Raw genomic sequence first — 15,314 nt, forward strand, 5'->3', positions numbered from 1 at the left:
TCAATGAATTTTATTGACATACTGTGGCAGGTGCAGTATTTGTTTAATGCTTTATCCCAAAGATGGGACCTCTACCAATGCAGGAGTTCCTCAGCAACAGTCACTGGAATGAAAGCCTAGATGATGAACTAACCCTGCAATTTTCTGACCCAAAGGCTTCTACCAAACAAGCCAAGCAAAACACAAATTCCATAACCTATAAACATATTATGTACATCTGTATTTTGTTCTTATGGAATTTAATGATGTTTATCACAAGGCTAACTAGCCCTCATGTAATCAAGGATGGTACATATGTGCACAAATTTCACATCGGCACATCTCAGATGATGTTAGGAAGAACTCCCAAGTGCCCTGGTCAATCTAATAATCAATGAATGCCACAGATTAGACACAGATCAGTCACAGGGAGTCCCTTAATAGCACAGTAAGTAAAATTTGCCATGCAGTTTGATAACGAGTCATATACAATACAAAGATCCCTTCTGATTAATGGTCACCAGCCTGAAGTGTTAACTCTTTCTCTCTCCACACATGCTGTCAGACATGCTGAGTACTTCCAGCGTTTTCTGTTTCATTACAAAAATCCCATGTTTGATTCGTGATGAGTTAGCTGACTTTACAGTCAGATAGTAATGAAAAAATAACATTTGGCCTCTATATCTCCAGGTTCAAAAGAAGGGAAGAGAATGTGGTCCTATGCTACAAGAATTAATACTTGGACAAAGTACCAGAAAGTTGCCAGCACCATTTCACAGCTGAAGTCACTGAAAATGCTTCAAATTAAACTATGACAGGACCACAAATTCAAGCTACCAAAAAGCAAAGTTAGGGTCATCAGTGTTTTATACCGAATAATCAACAGACAAAAACTAATGTTCAAGTATTAGATGCAAAAGCTCAGGGGAAATTTAAAAAAACAGCTAATGCTGCAAAAAAATTGCTCTCATGCACATTTATCTTGTGAACACAAGGTCATTCACAGATAGGAACACGTGTCAGTTCTTGTATCTGTGCACTCTTCCCTCGTAGAACAGCATGAAATAGTGGGGTAAGGATTCGTAAGATGATTAACAGTCTAGCTGGTTGCGACATGAACAACTATTCCATGGCCGTAACCATCTTCATGCCAGTAGGAAAGATGGTTAGTCCTATACGGTAGAAGGCTTCCACAACCCAAACTTCCTGGGCACAAGTATCCCACTGAACATTTTCCCAGAATTCAGAGCCAAAGCTCTGGTCTCTGCTTGCCGGGACTATCTGGAGCAGATTCCTGCACCTCCTGGTTCAAAGATGCTCAAAGGTTGTTTATTACTAAATAAATGGGGTTGCTCCATGCATTTGTGAAACTAAATTTAAACATAGAAGATATCATTTCCTTAGTGCATGACCCAACACCACTAAAAAGAAACATACTTACCAGACATTTGCGATGAACTACCAGTTGACGATCCCGAGAAAGGAGTAGTTCTCCACAGAATACTTCCTCCTTCGTTTGCTTGCAAAATCCACATTTTAATGACATCTCACTAAAGAAACTACATAGATTAACATAAAGCCACGTAACATAGCTTGAATATAATTCAAATCCCACTATGGACCTCAATTTAAAAACAATCTAGACTGACACTTCAGTGCAGTAATGGAAGTGTTGCATCAACTTGCAAATGGATTGTTAAACCAAAGACCCAACTATCTGTTCAGGTATTGCAAAAATCCTATGACATAATCCAATGGTATTATCCTGGTCTCCAGTCCAGCATTGCTCTTTCAACACTATTATCAGATTATCCTGTAGCTCATTAAATGTAGGGTATTTACAGCACAGAAAAAGGTCACTTGGCCCAACAGGTTTATGCCAGTCATTTCTTACCTTTTGTGGCACCCTGCTATACACAGCTTAGTTGCTGAATTTGCCTACCTAACTACAGCAATTGCATTTCAAGATGTGATCCAACAGTTGTGAAGCACTTTGGAACATACTGTGGTCATGATATGGCATTACTGTATACAAATACAATCCTTCAAATCTGTGACTCATGCCGTTTCTGCAACCATTTACCCCAGCGACCCATCCATATTTTAATGATAGCTGAAGAGCTCAAGATGGTGAAAAGATTTGATAGGGTACATAAAGAAAAACTATCTGCTCTGGTGGGAAAGTCATCATCTATATAATTAATTCATTTCCAACTATTCAAGGGTCATGTGTGGAAGCACTTCCTCACACAAAGGGCAGTGGAAATATCCCAAAAAGCTGTTGAAGCTAGGACAATTGATAATTTGAAAACTGAGAGTGATAGATTTTTTTTAATGCAAGGGTATTAAGGGCTATGGAACCAAGTGAAGGAGGGAGTAGGTAGGTAGACGGAGGAAGGTACATATCAGTCATGATCTAACTGTATGGCAGAACATGTTCGAGGGGCTGAATAGTCTGCTTGAGTTCAAATTCATTCTTATAACTCAGTGACTTCATCCTAATTGGTGCAAAAGCCTTTGGATCATTCTTTAAGCTTCCACACCTCCAACACCTAGTTACTCTTTTCCCTGTGTTCCACTATTCATCTGGAACTCCAGCGTCCCACCTCCAATCTTGCTTTCAAAAATGTTATTTTCTGCTGCTGCGTCAACCTCCAACTTTCATTGTTTTTACACTTCTTTAATTTTTTCCTCATTTGAAGAATGCTACAGAAAAGTTACCAACTCCACATTTAACCTAATACAAACCTAAGGACTGGTAGCTTGGGACTGCAAGGCCTCCCACATTAATTACAGCTGCTTCTATTTCACGATGAACAGACTACTTTTGAAATTAGGCAGTTGATTATTCAAAGTGTTTTCTACCTTCGGAAACTCTTTCGAGTTATCAACAGTCACAGATTGCAACTCTTTCGAGTACAATCACAGTTCTTGGTTTCCGGGAGTGGGACATGAACCCACAACCCTCTGATTCAACGGCGAGGGTGCTATGAACTGAGCCACAGCTGAAACTCTTTCGAGTTATCAACCGTCACAGATTGCAACTCTTTCGAGTACAATCACAGTTCTTGGTTTCCGGGAGTGGGACATGAACCCACAACCCTCTGATTCAAAGGCGAGGGTGCTATGAACTGAGCCACAGCTGAAGTCTTACTTAATTTAGAAACTGCTTAAGTGGCTTGGACAGTTTACATGCCAGAAGTCAATGCAGGTATTCAAGTAGGATGGCAATTATTGGGTTATTGACTGTGCCGAATGGCTAACTGCTGTTTTTCTCCTCTCGAGTGTACTTTTCCTCCATTCACTGTTGTTAGTTTTAAATAAAGACAAGAATAAACCAGCTTTCCCCATTTTACATTCCTGACAACTTTTATAAAATTAGGAAATGGTGCTGAACACAAACCCGCTCAATCACTCATCAGCAGGAGTTGAAACTTGAAAAGCAGCATCATCAGAAAATTTAGCTCAAGAGTAATCAAACCAATTATACTTTGCCATACTGTGGGTTCTCGTCTCCATGCCAAAGGCTTGGCCCATACCTGGATCCAGCAAACCAGCTTCACAGAATGAAGAAAACACAAAAAGCTGCTTCATTCATAGTTGTTTGCTTAATCTAAAACTTCAGTTCCTCAGTAAAAAATAAAGTTAGGACATCGGGGAGGGGCTCAGGCTAAATGCAGTCTAGAATAATATTAACCTGAATTTATTGTACAGCTTTGTAAGGGTAGACCACAATAAATAACTAGATACAATATTAGCCAGAAAACTGCACTTTAACATTGAAGTGGTTTATTTTTTTAAAAATGTGTAATACTAGCAATATACTTCGCAGATCAAAATTATGCAACAAGAATATTTGCCAAGAAAATTATTTTCCCCAGAGTTTGATTTTTCCAATTTACATTAATCACTTAGGGGAGCGAAGGCATGGTAACTAAATTTGCAGAAGACAAAGATAGGTAGGAAAGTATGTTGTGAATAAGACACAAAGAGCTTGCGTACGGATATAGACAGATTGAGTGAATGGGCAAAAAATCCGGCAGATGAAGTATAATGTGGGGAAATGTGAAGTTCTTCACTTTGGCAGGACAAATAAAAAAGCAAAGTATTACTTAAACAGGGAATGACTGCAGAATTCCAAGGTGCAGAGGAATCTAGATGTTCTCATGCATGAGTCACAAAATGTTAGCATGCAGGTACAGCATGTAATCAAGAAGGCTAATGGAATGCTATCCTTTATTACGAGAGGAATTGAACATAAAAGGATGTCATGCTTCAGTTATACAGGGTGTTGGTTGAACTGCATCTCGAATAGTGTGTGCAGTTTTGGTCTCCTTATTTAAGGAAGGACGTAAATGAGGCAATTCAGAGGAGGTTTACTAGATACCTGGAATGAGTCTTATGAGGATAGGTTAGACAGACTGGGCATGTTCCCACAGGAGTTTAGAAGAGTGAGCAGTGACTTGATTGACATATACAAGATCTTGAATGGTCTTGACAATGTGGATGTGGAAAGGATGTTTCCGCTTGTGGGTGAGTCCAGACCTAGGGGGCACTGTTTTAAAATTAGGACAGATGAGGACAAATTTTTTTCCTGAGGGTTGTGCATCAGAAGGCGGTGGAGGTGAGGTCGCTGAATTTTTTAAGGCAGAAGTAGCTTGATTCCCTTGCCTAACAAGAATCTAAGGTTATCGGGGGTCGATGGGAATGTGGAATTTGAAACGCAAACAGATCAGCCATGAACTAACTTATTGAATGGCGGAGTTGGCTCGAGGAGCCAAATGGCCTACTTCTGCTACTATTTCGCACATTCGTGTGAAGGAATACAATAAATTTCCCCTTCTGTCACACTGAGGCTACTGTGTTAGTCTTAAATTTAATCTGTACAAATTCCTACTCCAATATAAAGTTCAAGGGTTATTGGGAGCAGTTGCAGTTTCCAAAGGCAGGATATAACCTGTGCTAGAAAAGGAGTTGGTGGACTGAGGTGGAGGACAGGGTGGGGAGGCACTGAAGTGGAGTATGTTCCCCTCATATTCTCCGACAGTGTGTTTGATCTGAGTGCAACATATAAATAAGAATTATTAAAGACAACTTTCATTGCCAATTTAAAAATTGTTAAATTAATACTCGGGATGTGGGCACCACTAGCAAGGTCAGCATTTATTATCCCTCCCAAATAGCCCTTGAGAATATGGTCATAAATTGCCTTCTTGAACCACTGGAGTCCATGTTAAATGGGGGAGCTCCAGGACTTTGACCTTGTGACAATGAAGTACTGGTGATACATATCCAAGTTAGAATTGTGTGGGGCTTCAAAGGGGAATTGTTGCTCAGTGTTCCCACGTAGCTGCTGTTCTGTCCATCGCCTTCTAAGTGATAGAGGTCACAGGTCTGGGAACTGCTGACAAAGAAGCATTGGTGAGTTGCTGCAGTGCACCCACAGACAGTACACATTGCAGCCACACTACTGAGGGAGGAAGAGGCTTTATAAACTGGTGGAAGGGCATCAAATACAGTGGCCTGGTTTGTCCAAGTTAATCTTACACTTCTTTCTTGTGTGATGTTGCAGCTACTCACCCAGGTTATGGATGTATTGCATCACACACCTGACTTGTACCTTGTAGGTAGTGGAGAACCTCTGGGGAGTCAAGAAGTAAGTCACTCGCTCCAGGAGCCACAACATTTATATGGTTCGTCGAATGCAGTTTTTGGTCAATGATGATCCCTTGGATGTTGAAACTGGGGATTTTGTGATGGTAATAACATTGAATGGCAATGGCTAGGCTCACTCTTGTGATGGTTATTTATGTGACACATATGTCACTTATCAGTCTAAGCCTGGATTTTGTCCAGGTCTTGCTGCTTATGGACATGGACTTTTCATTATTTTCCAGGTTCAATTTATAGCATCAACAGCTGGGGAAAAAAAATCGTGGGAGGGCAGGAAATGGTCTCGAAAAATCACAGCTGACTAAGAAAAAATATCATTTTTATTTGAAACATCTTGAGAACACACAAACAAGATACAGACTGAAGAAAGGCACAGCACAGTTAATCTAAATGTATACAGAAGTTAAACAGCCATCCAGTCTAATCCCACTTTCAATCTCTTGGCCCGCAGCATTGTCGGTTACGGCACTTCATGTGCGTTTCCAAGTACCTTTTCAACGTTATTCATGTTTCTGCCTCTACCACTCTTTCATGCATTGAGTTCCAGGCCCCCACCACCCTCTGGGTGCAAATATTTCCCCTCAAATACCCTCTAAACCTCTGACCTCTTACCCTAACCTTATATCCTGGGTTATGGATCCCTCAAATGAAAAGGAAAAGGGCCTTCCTATCCACTCCATCTAGACCCCTCAATTTTGCACACTTCAGTGAGGTCTCCCATCAGCCTCTTCTGTTCCAAAGGAAACAATCCCAGCCTATTTAATTTTTCCTCATACTGTAATTGAAATTCTCCAGTCCAGGGATCATCCTCAAACTGCCCATAAAATGCAATCACATCTTTCCCATAGCACATTGACCAGAACTGCAAGTAATGCTCCAGCTGTGGCCTAACTCGTGTTTTATATAGATCCAGCATAACCTCCTGGCTCTTCTATTCCATGACTCGGCTAATAAAGCAAGTATCCCAGATGCCTTCTTGACCACCTTATCTACCTCTTCAGCCACCTTCAGGAATCTGTGGACATGCAGTCCAAAGTCCCTTTGCACCTCTACACTTATGAGTATCCGATCATTTCTTGTGCATTACCTTACCTTGTTCACCTTCTCCAAATGCATTACCTCACTTCTCCAGATTGAATACCATTTCACACTTTTGTTCACCTGACTAGACCACTGGAATCTTCAGTGCTTACAAAACTATCTTTACGTCATTAGCAAATTTGGTTATGTGACCTTTTAATCCCATCTAAGTTGTTTTTGCATAGTGAATGACACAGATCCCTGTCCGACACCACTAGCCATATTCTGCCAATTAGAATACCTGCCCATTATCCCTACTCTGGCTCTTTCTGCTCAGCCAATTTTCTGAGCAGGTCAATAATTTGCCTTCACTTTCATGAGCTTTAACTTTAGCCAACAGTCTCTTGAAAGGAAGTTGATCAAAAGCCTTCTGGAAGTCCTTATAAATAAAATCCACAGAGATTCCCCTGTCCACTACTTGGGTCACCTCTTCAAAAAATTCAATCAAGTTCATCACTCGACCTACCCATTACAACTCCATGCTGGCTATCTTTGAACAGCTGAAAACTGAAAATTTAAATTGTTTAGTCACCCAAATTTATTATGGACTAGCAATTTCCTGACAACAGATGTTAACTGGTCTAATTCCCTCTCTCACCTTTTTTAAATAAACAGTTGCTTGTGGTAACATAACTGAACTAGAAATTCAGTGGCCCAGGTTAAAGCTCTGGGGACATGGGCACAAATCCCATTATGACAGCTGATGGAATTTAAATTTGATAAGTAAACTTGGAATTGTAAAGCTAGTCTTATGAGACGATCATCGAAACTGTAATAAAAGCCCATCCGGTTCACTTATGTCCTTTAGGGAATGAAATGTGCCATCCTAACCTGGTCTGGCCTACGTGTGACTCCAGACCATAGCAATACAGTTGGCATTTAACTGCTCTGATATGGCCCAACGAGTCTATACTACAGGAGAAAAACTGCTGACTGGTTAGCACTCGATTCTGATTGGCCGAGACATTGCCATTTCTTAAATAGCAGAGTGACATGTGCAACTTTCCAGCAAAAGAAATGGTTGGTTCCCAAATTGAGAAACTTTGGAAGATTATAGTTCGGGCACATGTAATGCAATGGAAACCCTTTGGCCCTGAATATCCGTCACACTTTAGCACCATTCATTTCTCCATTATTGTTATTTTGTCTGTGAATTTTGGTGACTCCTTGTCCCCAATTCAATATTAGCTTCTTTGGGATTTCTGGCATGCTGACCTTTTCTTCCACTGTAAATACTGACAGTCCATCTAAATAACAGCCCCCACCCCCCGGGCTCGCCCCCACCCCCCGGGCGTCGCCCCCACCCCCGACCGGCGCCCCCGCCCCCGACCGGCGCCCCCACCCCCGACCGGGCTCCACCGGGCCCCCCAAGGCCCCACCAGGCCCGCCCCCGGCCCCACGCCCCCGGCCCCACGCCCACCCCCGGGCCCCCTCAATTGCTCGGTCACTCCCTCGGCTGGTCACTGTATTTTCACACCGAGCGGGGCCGTCTGACAGTAAACGGGCGGAAGCTACGTCAGTGTGTCCCGGGAAGGAAGTTAAGACCGAAATGGAAATGTCAGCGCCTTTCTGGCCGTTGTTTATGGAGGCGCGGTTACCGTCTCACTGCGCCCTGCACTGCTCCACTCCGACTCCGACTCCCCCAACCAGCCGCCTCAGTCACCCTCAGCCCTCACTGCGCAGCCGCACAGTCCCCCATCCAGCCGCCTCAGCCCTCACTGCGCAGCCGCACAGTCCCCCATCCAGCCGCCTCAGACACCCTCAGCCCTTACTGCGCAGCCGCACAGCCCGCCCGGCTCCCCCATCCAGCGGCCTGACATCCTCAGCCCTTACTGCGCAGCCGCACACCCCCCACCCGCCCCCCCCCACTATATCCGTCGCTCTTGTGCAGAGCGCCTGGGCCATTCGATAGTTCCCCACCTGCCGGCGGGGCCGAGGGGACCGCCTGCCCGATGGTTCCGATTTACAGCCTAAAATCAAAGGCCGAAAAAACCCAAATATCTAACCTGCGAAATATCGATAAATGCTAAACAACTTCAATTTGACAAACATATTGACAATGAAGTAGGTAAAAAAGCGGGAACTGGGAGCCGCCACTCTGGATACTCGACACATAACCAACCAGAGCAGGAGCAACCGTCTCGCCGCTTCCCTTCTCCCTGAGATGTGGAGCGAAGCCCCGGCTGCTTCCCATGAAGAGACTGCCCCACACACACACACAGGCCGCCGCCGCCTTGTCCACCTGCAGTCTTACACTTTCCGAAAAGGAAGAGAAGTCATTTCAGTTCAGCAAGTTGTGGAGAGTCGGACTAACTCGTGCATAATTCGTTACAGCCTTTATCTGTAATAAAACATTCCTGAGTAAACACTGACCCGTCGCAGGTGTCAATTCCTGTCAGCAAAATCGTGTCTCTACTTTCACATCCCGCATTTCCCATTGAAAGAACGTCTTGGGGGGGGTGGGGCTCACTTCCTTCATTCTCTCCACATCATCACTTTGTTCACTTGTTCATCTCATTGTTTCCTGCCCAGTTCAAACCTATCTCCATTAACTTGTGGCAGTAACGCCTCTTCCCCCAAAGTGGCCACTTGGGCACGAATCCAATGCCCCTGGATCAAAAACAAATGCTCTTCACAAGAGAAGGTCACTGTACAACTGGAAATCTGATGATCATGAATTCAAATCCTCAATTTCGTGAATTGAATTGAGTTAGCTAAATAAATCTGGAATAAAAAGCTACTATTATTAGGATGACCATGAAACTGCCAGGTTGTCGTTAAAAACTCATCTGGCTCTACAATGTCCGAGAGAGAGAAGGAAATTTGCTGCCCTTTACCTGATATGGCCAATATGTGACTCCAGACCCAGTGCAATGTGTGTCTGCCCTCTGAAATGGCCCAGCACCTTTTCCAGGGCAATTAGGGATGGGCAATAAATGCTTGCCTTTCCATTAATGCCCACATCCTGTGAATGAATAAATAATATAAAACAAGTACACCTGTCAAACTAAGACTGTTGAATGATGATTTGGCCGTTATTGTTGATGACAGACAATGGCCTGCACGGAAAGCTGCTAGCAAACTAGTGGACACCTGTGATTGGGTTCAGAACAACAGTGGGCATTTGGAGCAACCCACTTTGACCATGCACCCCCCTCTTCCCCAACAACCCTAATCTCCTACCAATGCGGCACATGCCTGTTTCACTCAGCCCAGGAGGTTCCAGATGTGCTGGAATTGAGTACATGGCAGGGAGCAGTAAACTGCAGATGTTTCACCTGGTGTTTTTGAATCTTTCAACCCTGAAATGTTGTGCTGTTCATTTCACCATATAGATAGACAGAGCTAAGCAATCCCATAACTAACGGATCAGATCAAAGCTGTGCAATCCTGCTACATCCAGTTGTGGCCCCCATCCTCAATGATGGGGGAGGCTCAGCACCTCAGTGCAAAAGACAAGGCTGAAGCATTTGCAATCATCTTCAGCTAGATGTGCCGAGTGGATGATCCACGTTGGCCTCCTCCTGAGGACCCCAGCATCATAGATACCAATCTTCAGCCAATTCAGTTCACTACACATGATATCAAGAAATGGCTGAAGTATTGTATGCAGCAAAGGCTATGGGCTCTGCTAACATCCCAGCAATAGTACTGAAGACTTGGGCTCCAGAACTAACTGCACCCTTAACCAAGCTGTTCCAGCGCAGCAACAAAATTGGCATCCAGCCGACAATGTGCATAATTGCCCAGGTATGGCCTGTCCACAAAAAGCATAACAAATACAATTTAGCCAATTACTGCCCTTCAGCCTACTCTTAATCATCAGCAAAGTGCTGGAAGGCATTGTTGACAGGACGATGAAGAAACATTTACTCGTAATGACATGCTTACCAATACTCAGTTTACATTCCACCAGGGCCATTCAACTCCAGACCTCAGAAAAGCCTTGGTCCAAATATGGACAAAGGAGCTGAATTTAAGAGGTGAGCTGTAAGTGACTGCTCTTGACATCAAAGCAGCATTTGACCAAATATGACATCAAGGATCCCAAGAAAAATTGAAGTCAATGGGAATTGGGGAAAATTTCCCACTGGCTGAAGTCATACCTAACATAAAGGAAGGTGGGTCAGTGGTTAGAAGTCTATCATCTCAGCCTCAGGACATCGCTGTAGGACTTCCTCAGGGTAGTGTCCTCAGCCCAACCATCTTCAGCTGCTTCACCAATGACCTTCCCTCCATCATAACACCAGAAGTGGGGATGATCGCTCATGTTTGCAGTGTTTAGTACCATATGCAACTCTTCGATACTGAAAAGTCCATGCCCACAAGCAGCAAAACCTGAATGACATTCAGGCTTGGGATGATAACTGGTAAGTAACATTTGTGCCACACAAGCACCAGGCAATGACCATCTCCAACAAGAGAGAATCTAACCATCTCCCCTTGAAATTCAGCAGCATTACCATCACTGAATACCCCACCATTACCACCCTAAGGCTTACCATTGACCAGAAATGTAACTCAACCAGCCATTTATATATACTGTGGCTACAAGAGCAGGTCAGAGGCTGGTAATTCTGGGGTGAGTGACACATCTCCTGACTCTCCAAATCCATACCATCATCTGCAAGTCACAAGATAGGAGTGTGTTGGAACACTTTCCACTTGCCTGAATGAATAATTCTAGGATCATAAGAAGTAGTAGTAGACCATTCAGCCCATCGAGTCTACTTCCACAATCAATAAGATCATGATTGATCTGATTATGGCCTTAACTCCACTTTCCTGCCCATCCCCCATCAAAAATCTATCTATCTCAACCCTGAATATATTCAATGATCCAGCCTCCACTGCTCTCTGGGGAAGTAAATTCCAAAGACTAATGACCCTCTGGGAGAAGAAATTCCTCTCTATTTCTGTCGTACATGGGGAGACCCCTTATTTTTAAACTGTGTCCTCTAGTTCTAGATTCATCCATGAGAGGAAACATCCTCCCAGCCTCTACCCTGTTAAGCACCCTCGGAATGTTATATGTTTCAATCAGATTACCTCTCATTCTTCTAAATTCCAATAAGTATAGGCCTAACCTGCTCAACCTTTCCTCATAAGACAACTCCATAACAGCAGCTCCAGCAACACTCAAGAAGCTCCACACCATCCAGGACAAAGCAGCCTGTTTAATCAGCACCCTCCCATCACCTTAAACATTCACTCCTTCCAACTCCTATGCACAGTGGCTGCAGTGTGTACCATCTACAAGATGCAGTGTAGCAACTCACCAAGACTCCTACGACAACACCTTCCAAACCCACGACCTCTACCATTTAGAAGAAGAAGGGCAGCAGATGCACAGAAATACCAATACCTGCAAGTTCCCCAGCAAGCCACACACGAGCCTAATTTGGAACTATATCACGGTTCCTTCACTTGCTGAATCAAAAAACTGGAAGTCCCTAACAGCACTGTGGGAGTACCGACACTACACAGACTGCAATGGTTCAAGAATACAGCTCACCACCCACCATCTCAAGGCTAATTAGGAATGGGTAATAAATGCTGGCATGAGACTCACATCCAATGAACGAATTTTTTAAAAGTGCCAACAGTCATCATTTCACATTGTTAGCACCTAAGGGTCCCAGTCAGTCTGTCAGCGCTTGCTGACAATAATCAGTGTGAACTGAAAAAACATATTGAGTAAGCAGAGATCTTTTCCCATCACCCTGCAAGGGTTTCTTTTTCAACTATACATCCAATTCTTTTTTGAAAATTACTGCTTCTAACACCCTTTGAGGCAGTACATTCCAGATCATAACAACTCACTGAGTAGAAAATGTTCTCCTTATTTCCCCCCTGGTTCTTTTGCCAATTAAATAAACCTGTCCTGTAGTTACTGAACCTCCTGACAGTGGAAGCTCATTATCTTCTTATTTGCCCCATTAAAACTCCTCATCATTTTGAGCATCTCTATTTAACAAATCCAATAAGGCATTCGGGGGAAACTTCTTTATTCAGAAAGTGATGAGAATATAGAACTCGTTGCAATAATGAATGTTTCAGCCGAATAGCATGGATGCGTTTAAGAGGAATCTAGATGAGTGCTTAACGGAGAAAGGAATAGAAGTAAAGGTTGTTCAAATGAAATGAAGTAATTGAGTGGGAGGAAAGGTGGATCATAAACTCATTGGGCTGAATGTCCTCTTCCTGTGCTGTAAATTTGATGTAAATTTATCCTTAACATCCTTCGCTCTAATGCAACAATCTCAGCTTCTTTCGTCTCTCCACATAACAGAAGCCCTACATCCCTGGTGTTATTTTGGGTTTCTTTCCCATTTTTGGGGGAGGCAATGGCGTAGTGGTATTGTTGCTGGACGAGTAATCCAGAGACCCAGGGTAACGCTCTCGGGACCAGGGTTTGAATCCCGCCACAGCAGATAGTGGAATTTGAATTCAATAAAAATATGGAATTAAAAGTCTAATGATGACCATGAAACCATTGTTGATTGTCGTAAAAACCCATCTGGTTCACTAATGTCCTTTAGGGAAGGAAATCTGCTGTCCTTACCTGGTCTGGCCTACATGTGACTCCAGAACCACAGTACTGGTTGACTCTTAAATGTCCTCTGAACAAGGGCAATTAGGGATGGGCAATAAATGCTGGCTTATACAGCGATGTCCAAATCCCATGAACAAATAATAAAAAATATCTCCTCTGCTCCTGCTCTAAGTCCTTGACATCTTTCTCAAATGTGGTGCCCAGAGCTAGACACAATCCTCCAGCTGACACCTAAGCAGTAATTTATAAATGGGGAAGAACCTGCCTTGAAAAACTTCAGACCATCCTGAGAGCCACCGAACACCATGACAACAAGCTGCCACCTGAATATCTTGCATACCCATCTGAAGGCATGTTCATCTGGACTGTTTCTTTCCCTAAAACAAAAAGCATAGACAAATATACTTCTATTTAGACATTCATTCCCTGTAAATGTTCAGCTCACATACAAGGGTGCTGAGAGATATAGTAGTTTCAGTAAGCAATTATTGTTGTTGGCAGTAGCTTTATCACTAGTATACAAATATATATATATATATATACAGGGCTGTAAGTTTTGGGGGTTTGAGGTACTTTTACTTAAAATATCTATGATTCGAATGCTTAATTTCTAACAATGGAATCCTCAGTTGTGCCTGAAATAAGGTATGAATAACTAGTATTTATGAATCAAGTAGAATTTATTAAACAAGATTTTACATATACTTAACAAAAAACAGTGAAGACACCATGGATGGTTCTTATCCCTCAAGGCCCTAGGATTCTTCGAGTGCTGCCAGCACAGGCGATGCCTTTCTTCTTCTGCTTCTAAAGTGACGTTATGTTGAACTGTGTCTCGGAAGAAACATACCACAGAAGCCATGTAAAACTGTACCAATGAAGATTTTGACTTTCCAACTTTTATCCCTACTTCTGACTGTTGCTCATCCCTTATTTGGAAATAGTCCAAATTAACCTCTCTCATTAAGTTAGGGTGAGGGTCATCTGGTGTCACTCCACCTCTGTAACTAGAGTCATGTAGACTGAAGACAAATGTCCATCACTTATTCCCTGGGCCCCATGGAATCTGGAGGGCCCCTGGAGGCACATTCCATTGTGAATAAGTGACACATTCTTGTAGATGCAGAGCAGTTAAAAATGATGTTCCATCCTCTTATCTATAATACATGCGAACATATGAAATAGGAGCAGAAGTAGGCCATTCAGCCCCTTGAGCCAGCTCTGCCATTCACTGAGGTCATGGCTGATCTGCTTGTGTTTTGAATTCCATATTCCCAACAACCCCCAATAACCATTGATTCCTTGTCTAACAAGAATTTATCAACCTCCACCTCAAAAATATTCAATGACCCCGCCTCCACCGCCTTATGAGGCAGAGAATTCCAAAGTCATACAACCCTCTTGAGAGAAAAAAATTCTCCTCCTCTCCTAAAAGGGCGACCCCTGACTTTAAAACAATGCCCCCTAGTTCTGGTTCACCCACAAGAGGAAACATTCTTTCGACGTCCAACTTGCCAAGACAGTTCAGAGTTTTATATACTTCAATCAAATAACACCTCACTCTTCTAAACTCCAGTGGAAATAAGCCCAGTCTATCCAACCTTTCCTCATAAGACAATTCACTCGTTCCAGGTATCAATCTAGTAAACCTCCTCCATCCTTCCTTAAATAAGGAGACTAAAACTGCACACAGTATTCAAGATGTGACCTCACCAATGCCCTGTATAACTGAAGCATAACATCCTTACTTTTATGTTCAATTCCTCTCGTAATAAAGGATAGCATTCCATTAGCCTTCTTGGTTACATGCTGTACCTGCAGACTAATTTTTTGTGACTCAAGCACTAGAACACCTAGATCCCTCTACACCTTGGAATTCTTCAGCCATTCTCCATTTAAGTAATACTCCTGCCAAAGTGAACAACTTCACATTTTCCCACATTATACTCCATTTGACAGATCGTTGCCCACTCATTCAACCTATCTATATCTGTCTGCAATCTCCTTACGTCCTCTACACAACATA

The 15,314-nt window shown here is 43.0% G+C and overlaps 1 protein-coding gene across 1 annotated transcript in view; it reads right to left on the reverse strand.

Moving 5' to 3' along the window:
* Positions 1–8,487, reverse strand: part of LOC144692043 (uncharacterized) — a 158,686-nt gene extending 150,199 nt beyond the window's left edge. The window contains exons 1-3 of the mRNA XM_078560601.1: positions 8,472–8,487; positions 8,331–8,363; positions 1,421–1,538 (exon numbers count right to left, since the gene is read on the reverse strand). Of these exons, the coding sequence (XP_078416727.1) occupies positions 1,421–1,525 (105 nt within the window). The 5' untranslated portion in view covers positions 1,526–1,538; positions 8,331–8,363; positions 8,472–8,487. The remainder of the gene's footprint in view (positions 1–1,420; positions 1,539–8,330; positions 8,364–8,471) is intronic.
* Positions 8,488–15,314: the final 6,827 nt, after the last annotated feature.

Source organism: Cetorhinus maximus, chromosome 16 (assembly GCF_964194155.1).
Source record: "Cetorhinus maximus chromosome 16, sCetMax3.hap1.1, whole genome shotgun sequence".
Lineage (NCBI taxonomy): Eukaryota > Metazoa > Chordata > Chondrichthyes > Lamniformes > Cetorhinidae > Cetorhinus > Cetorhinus maximus.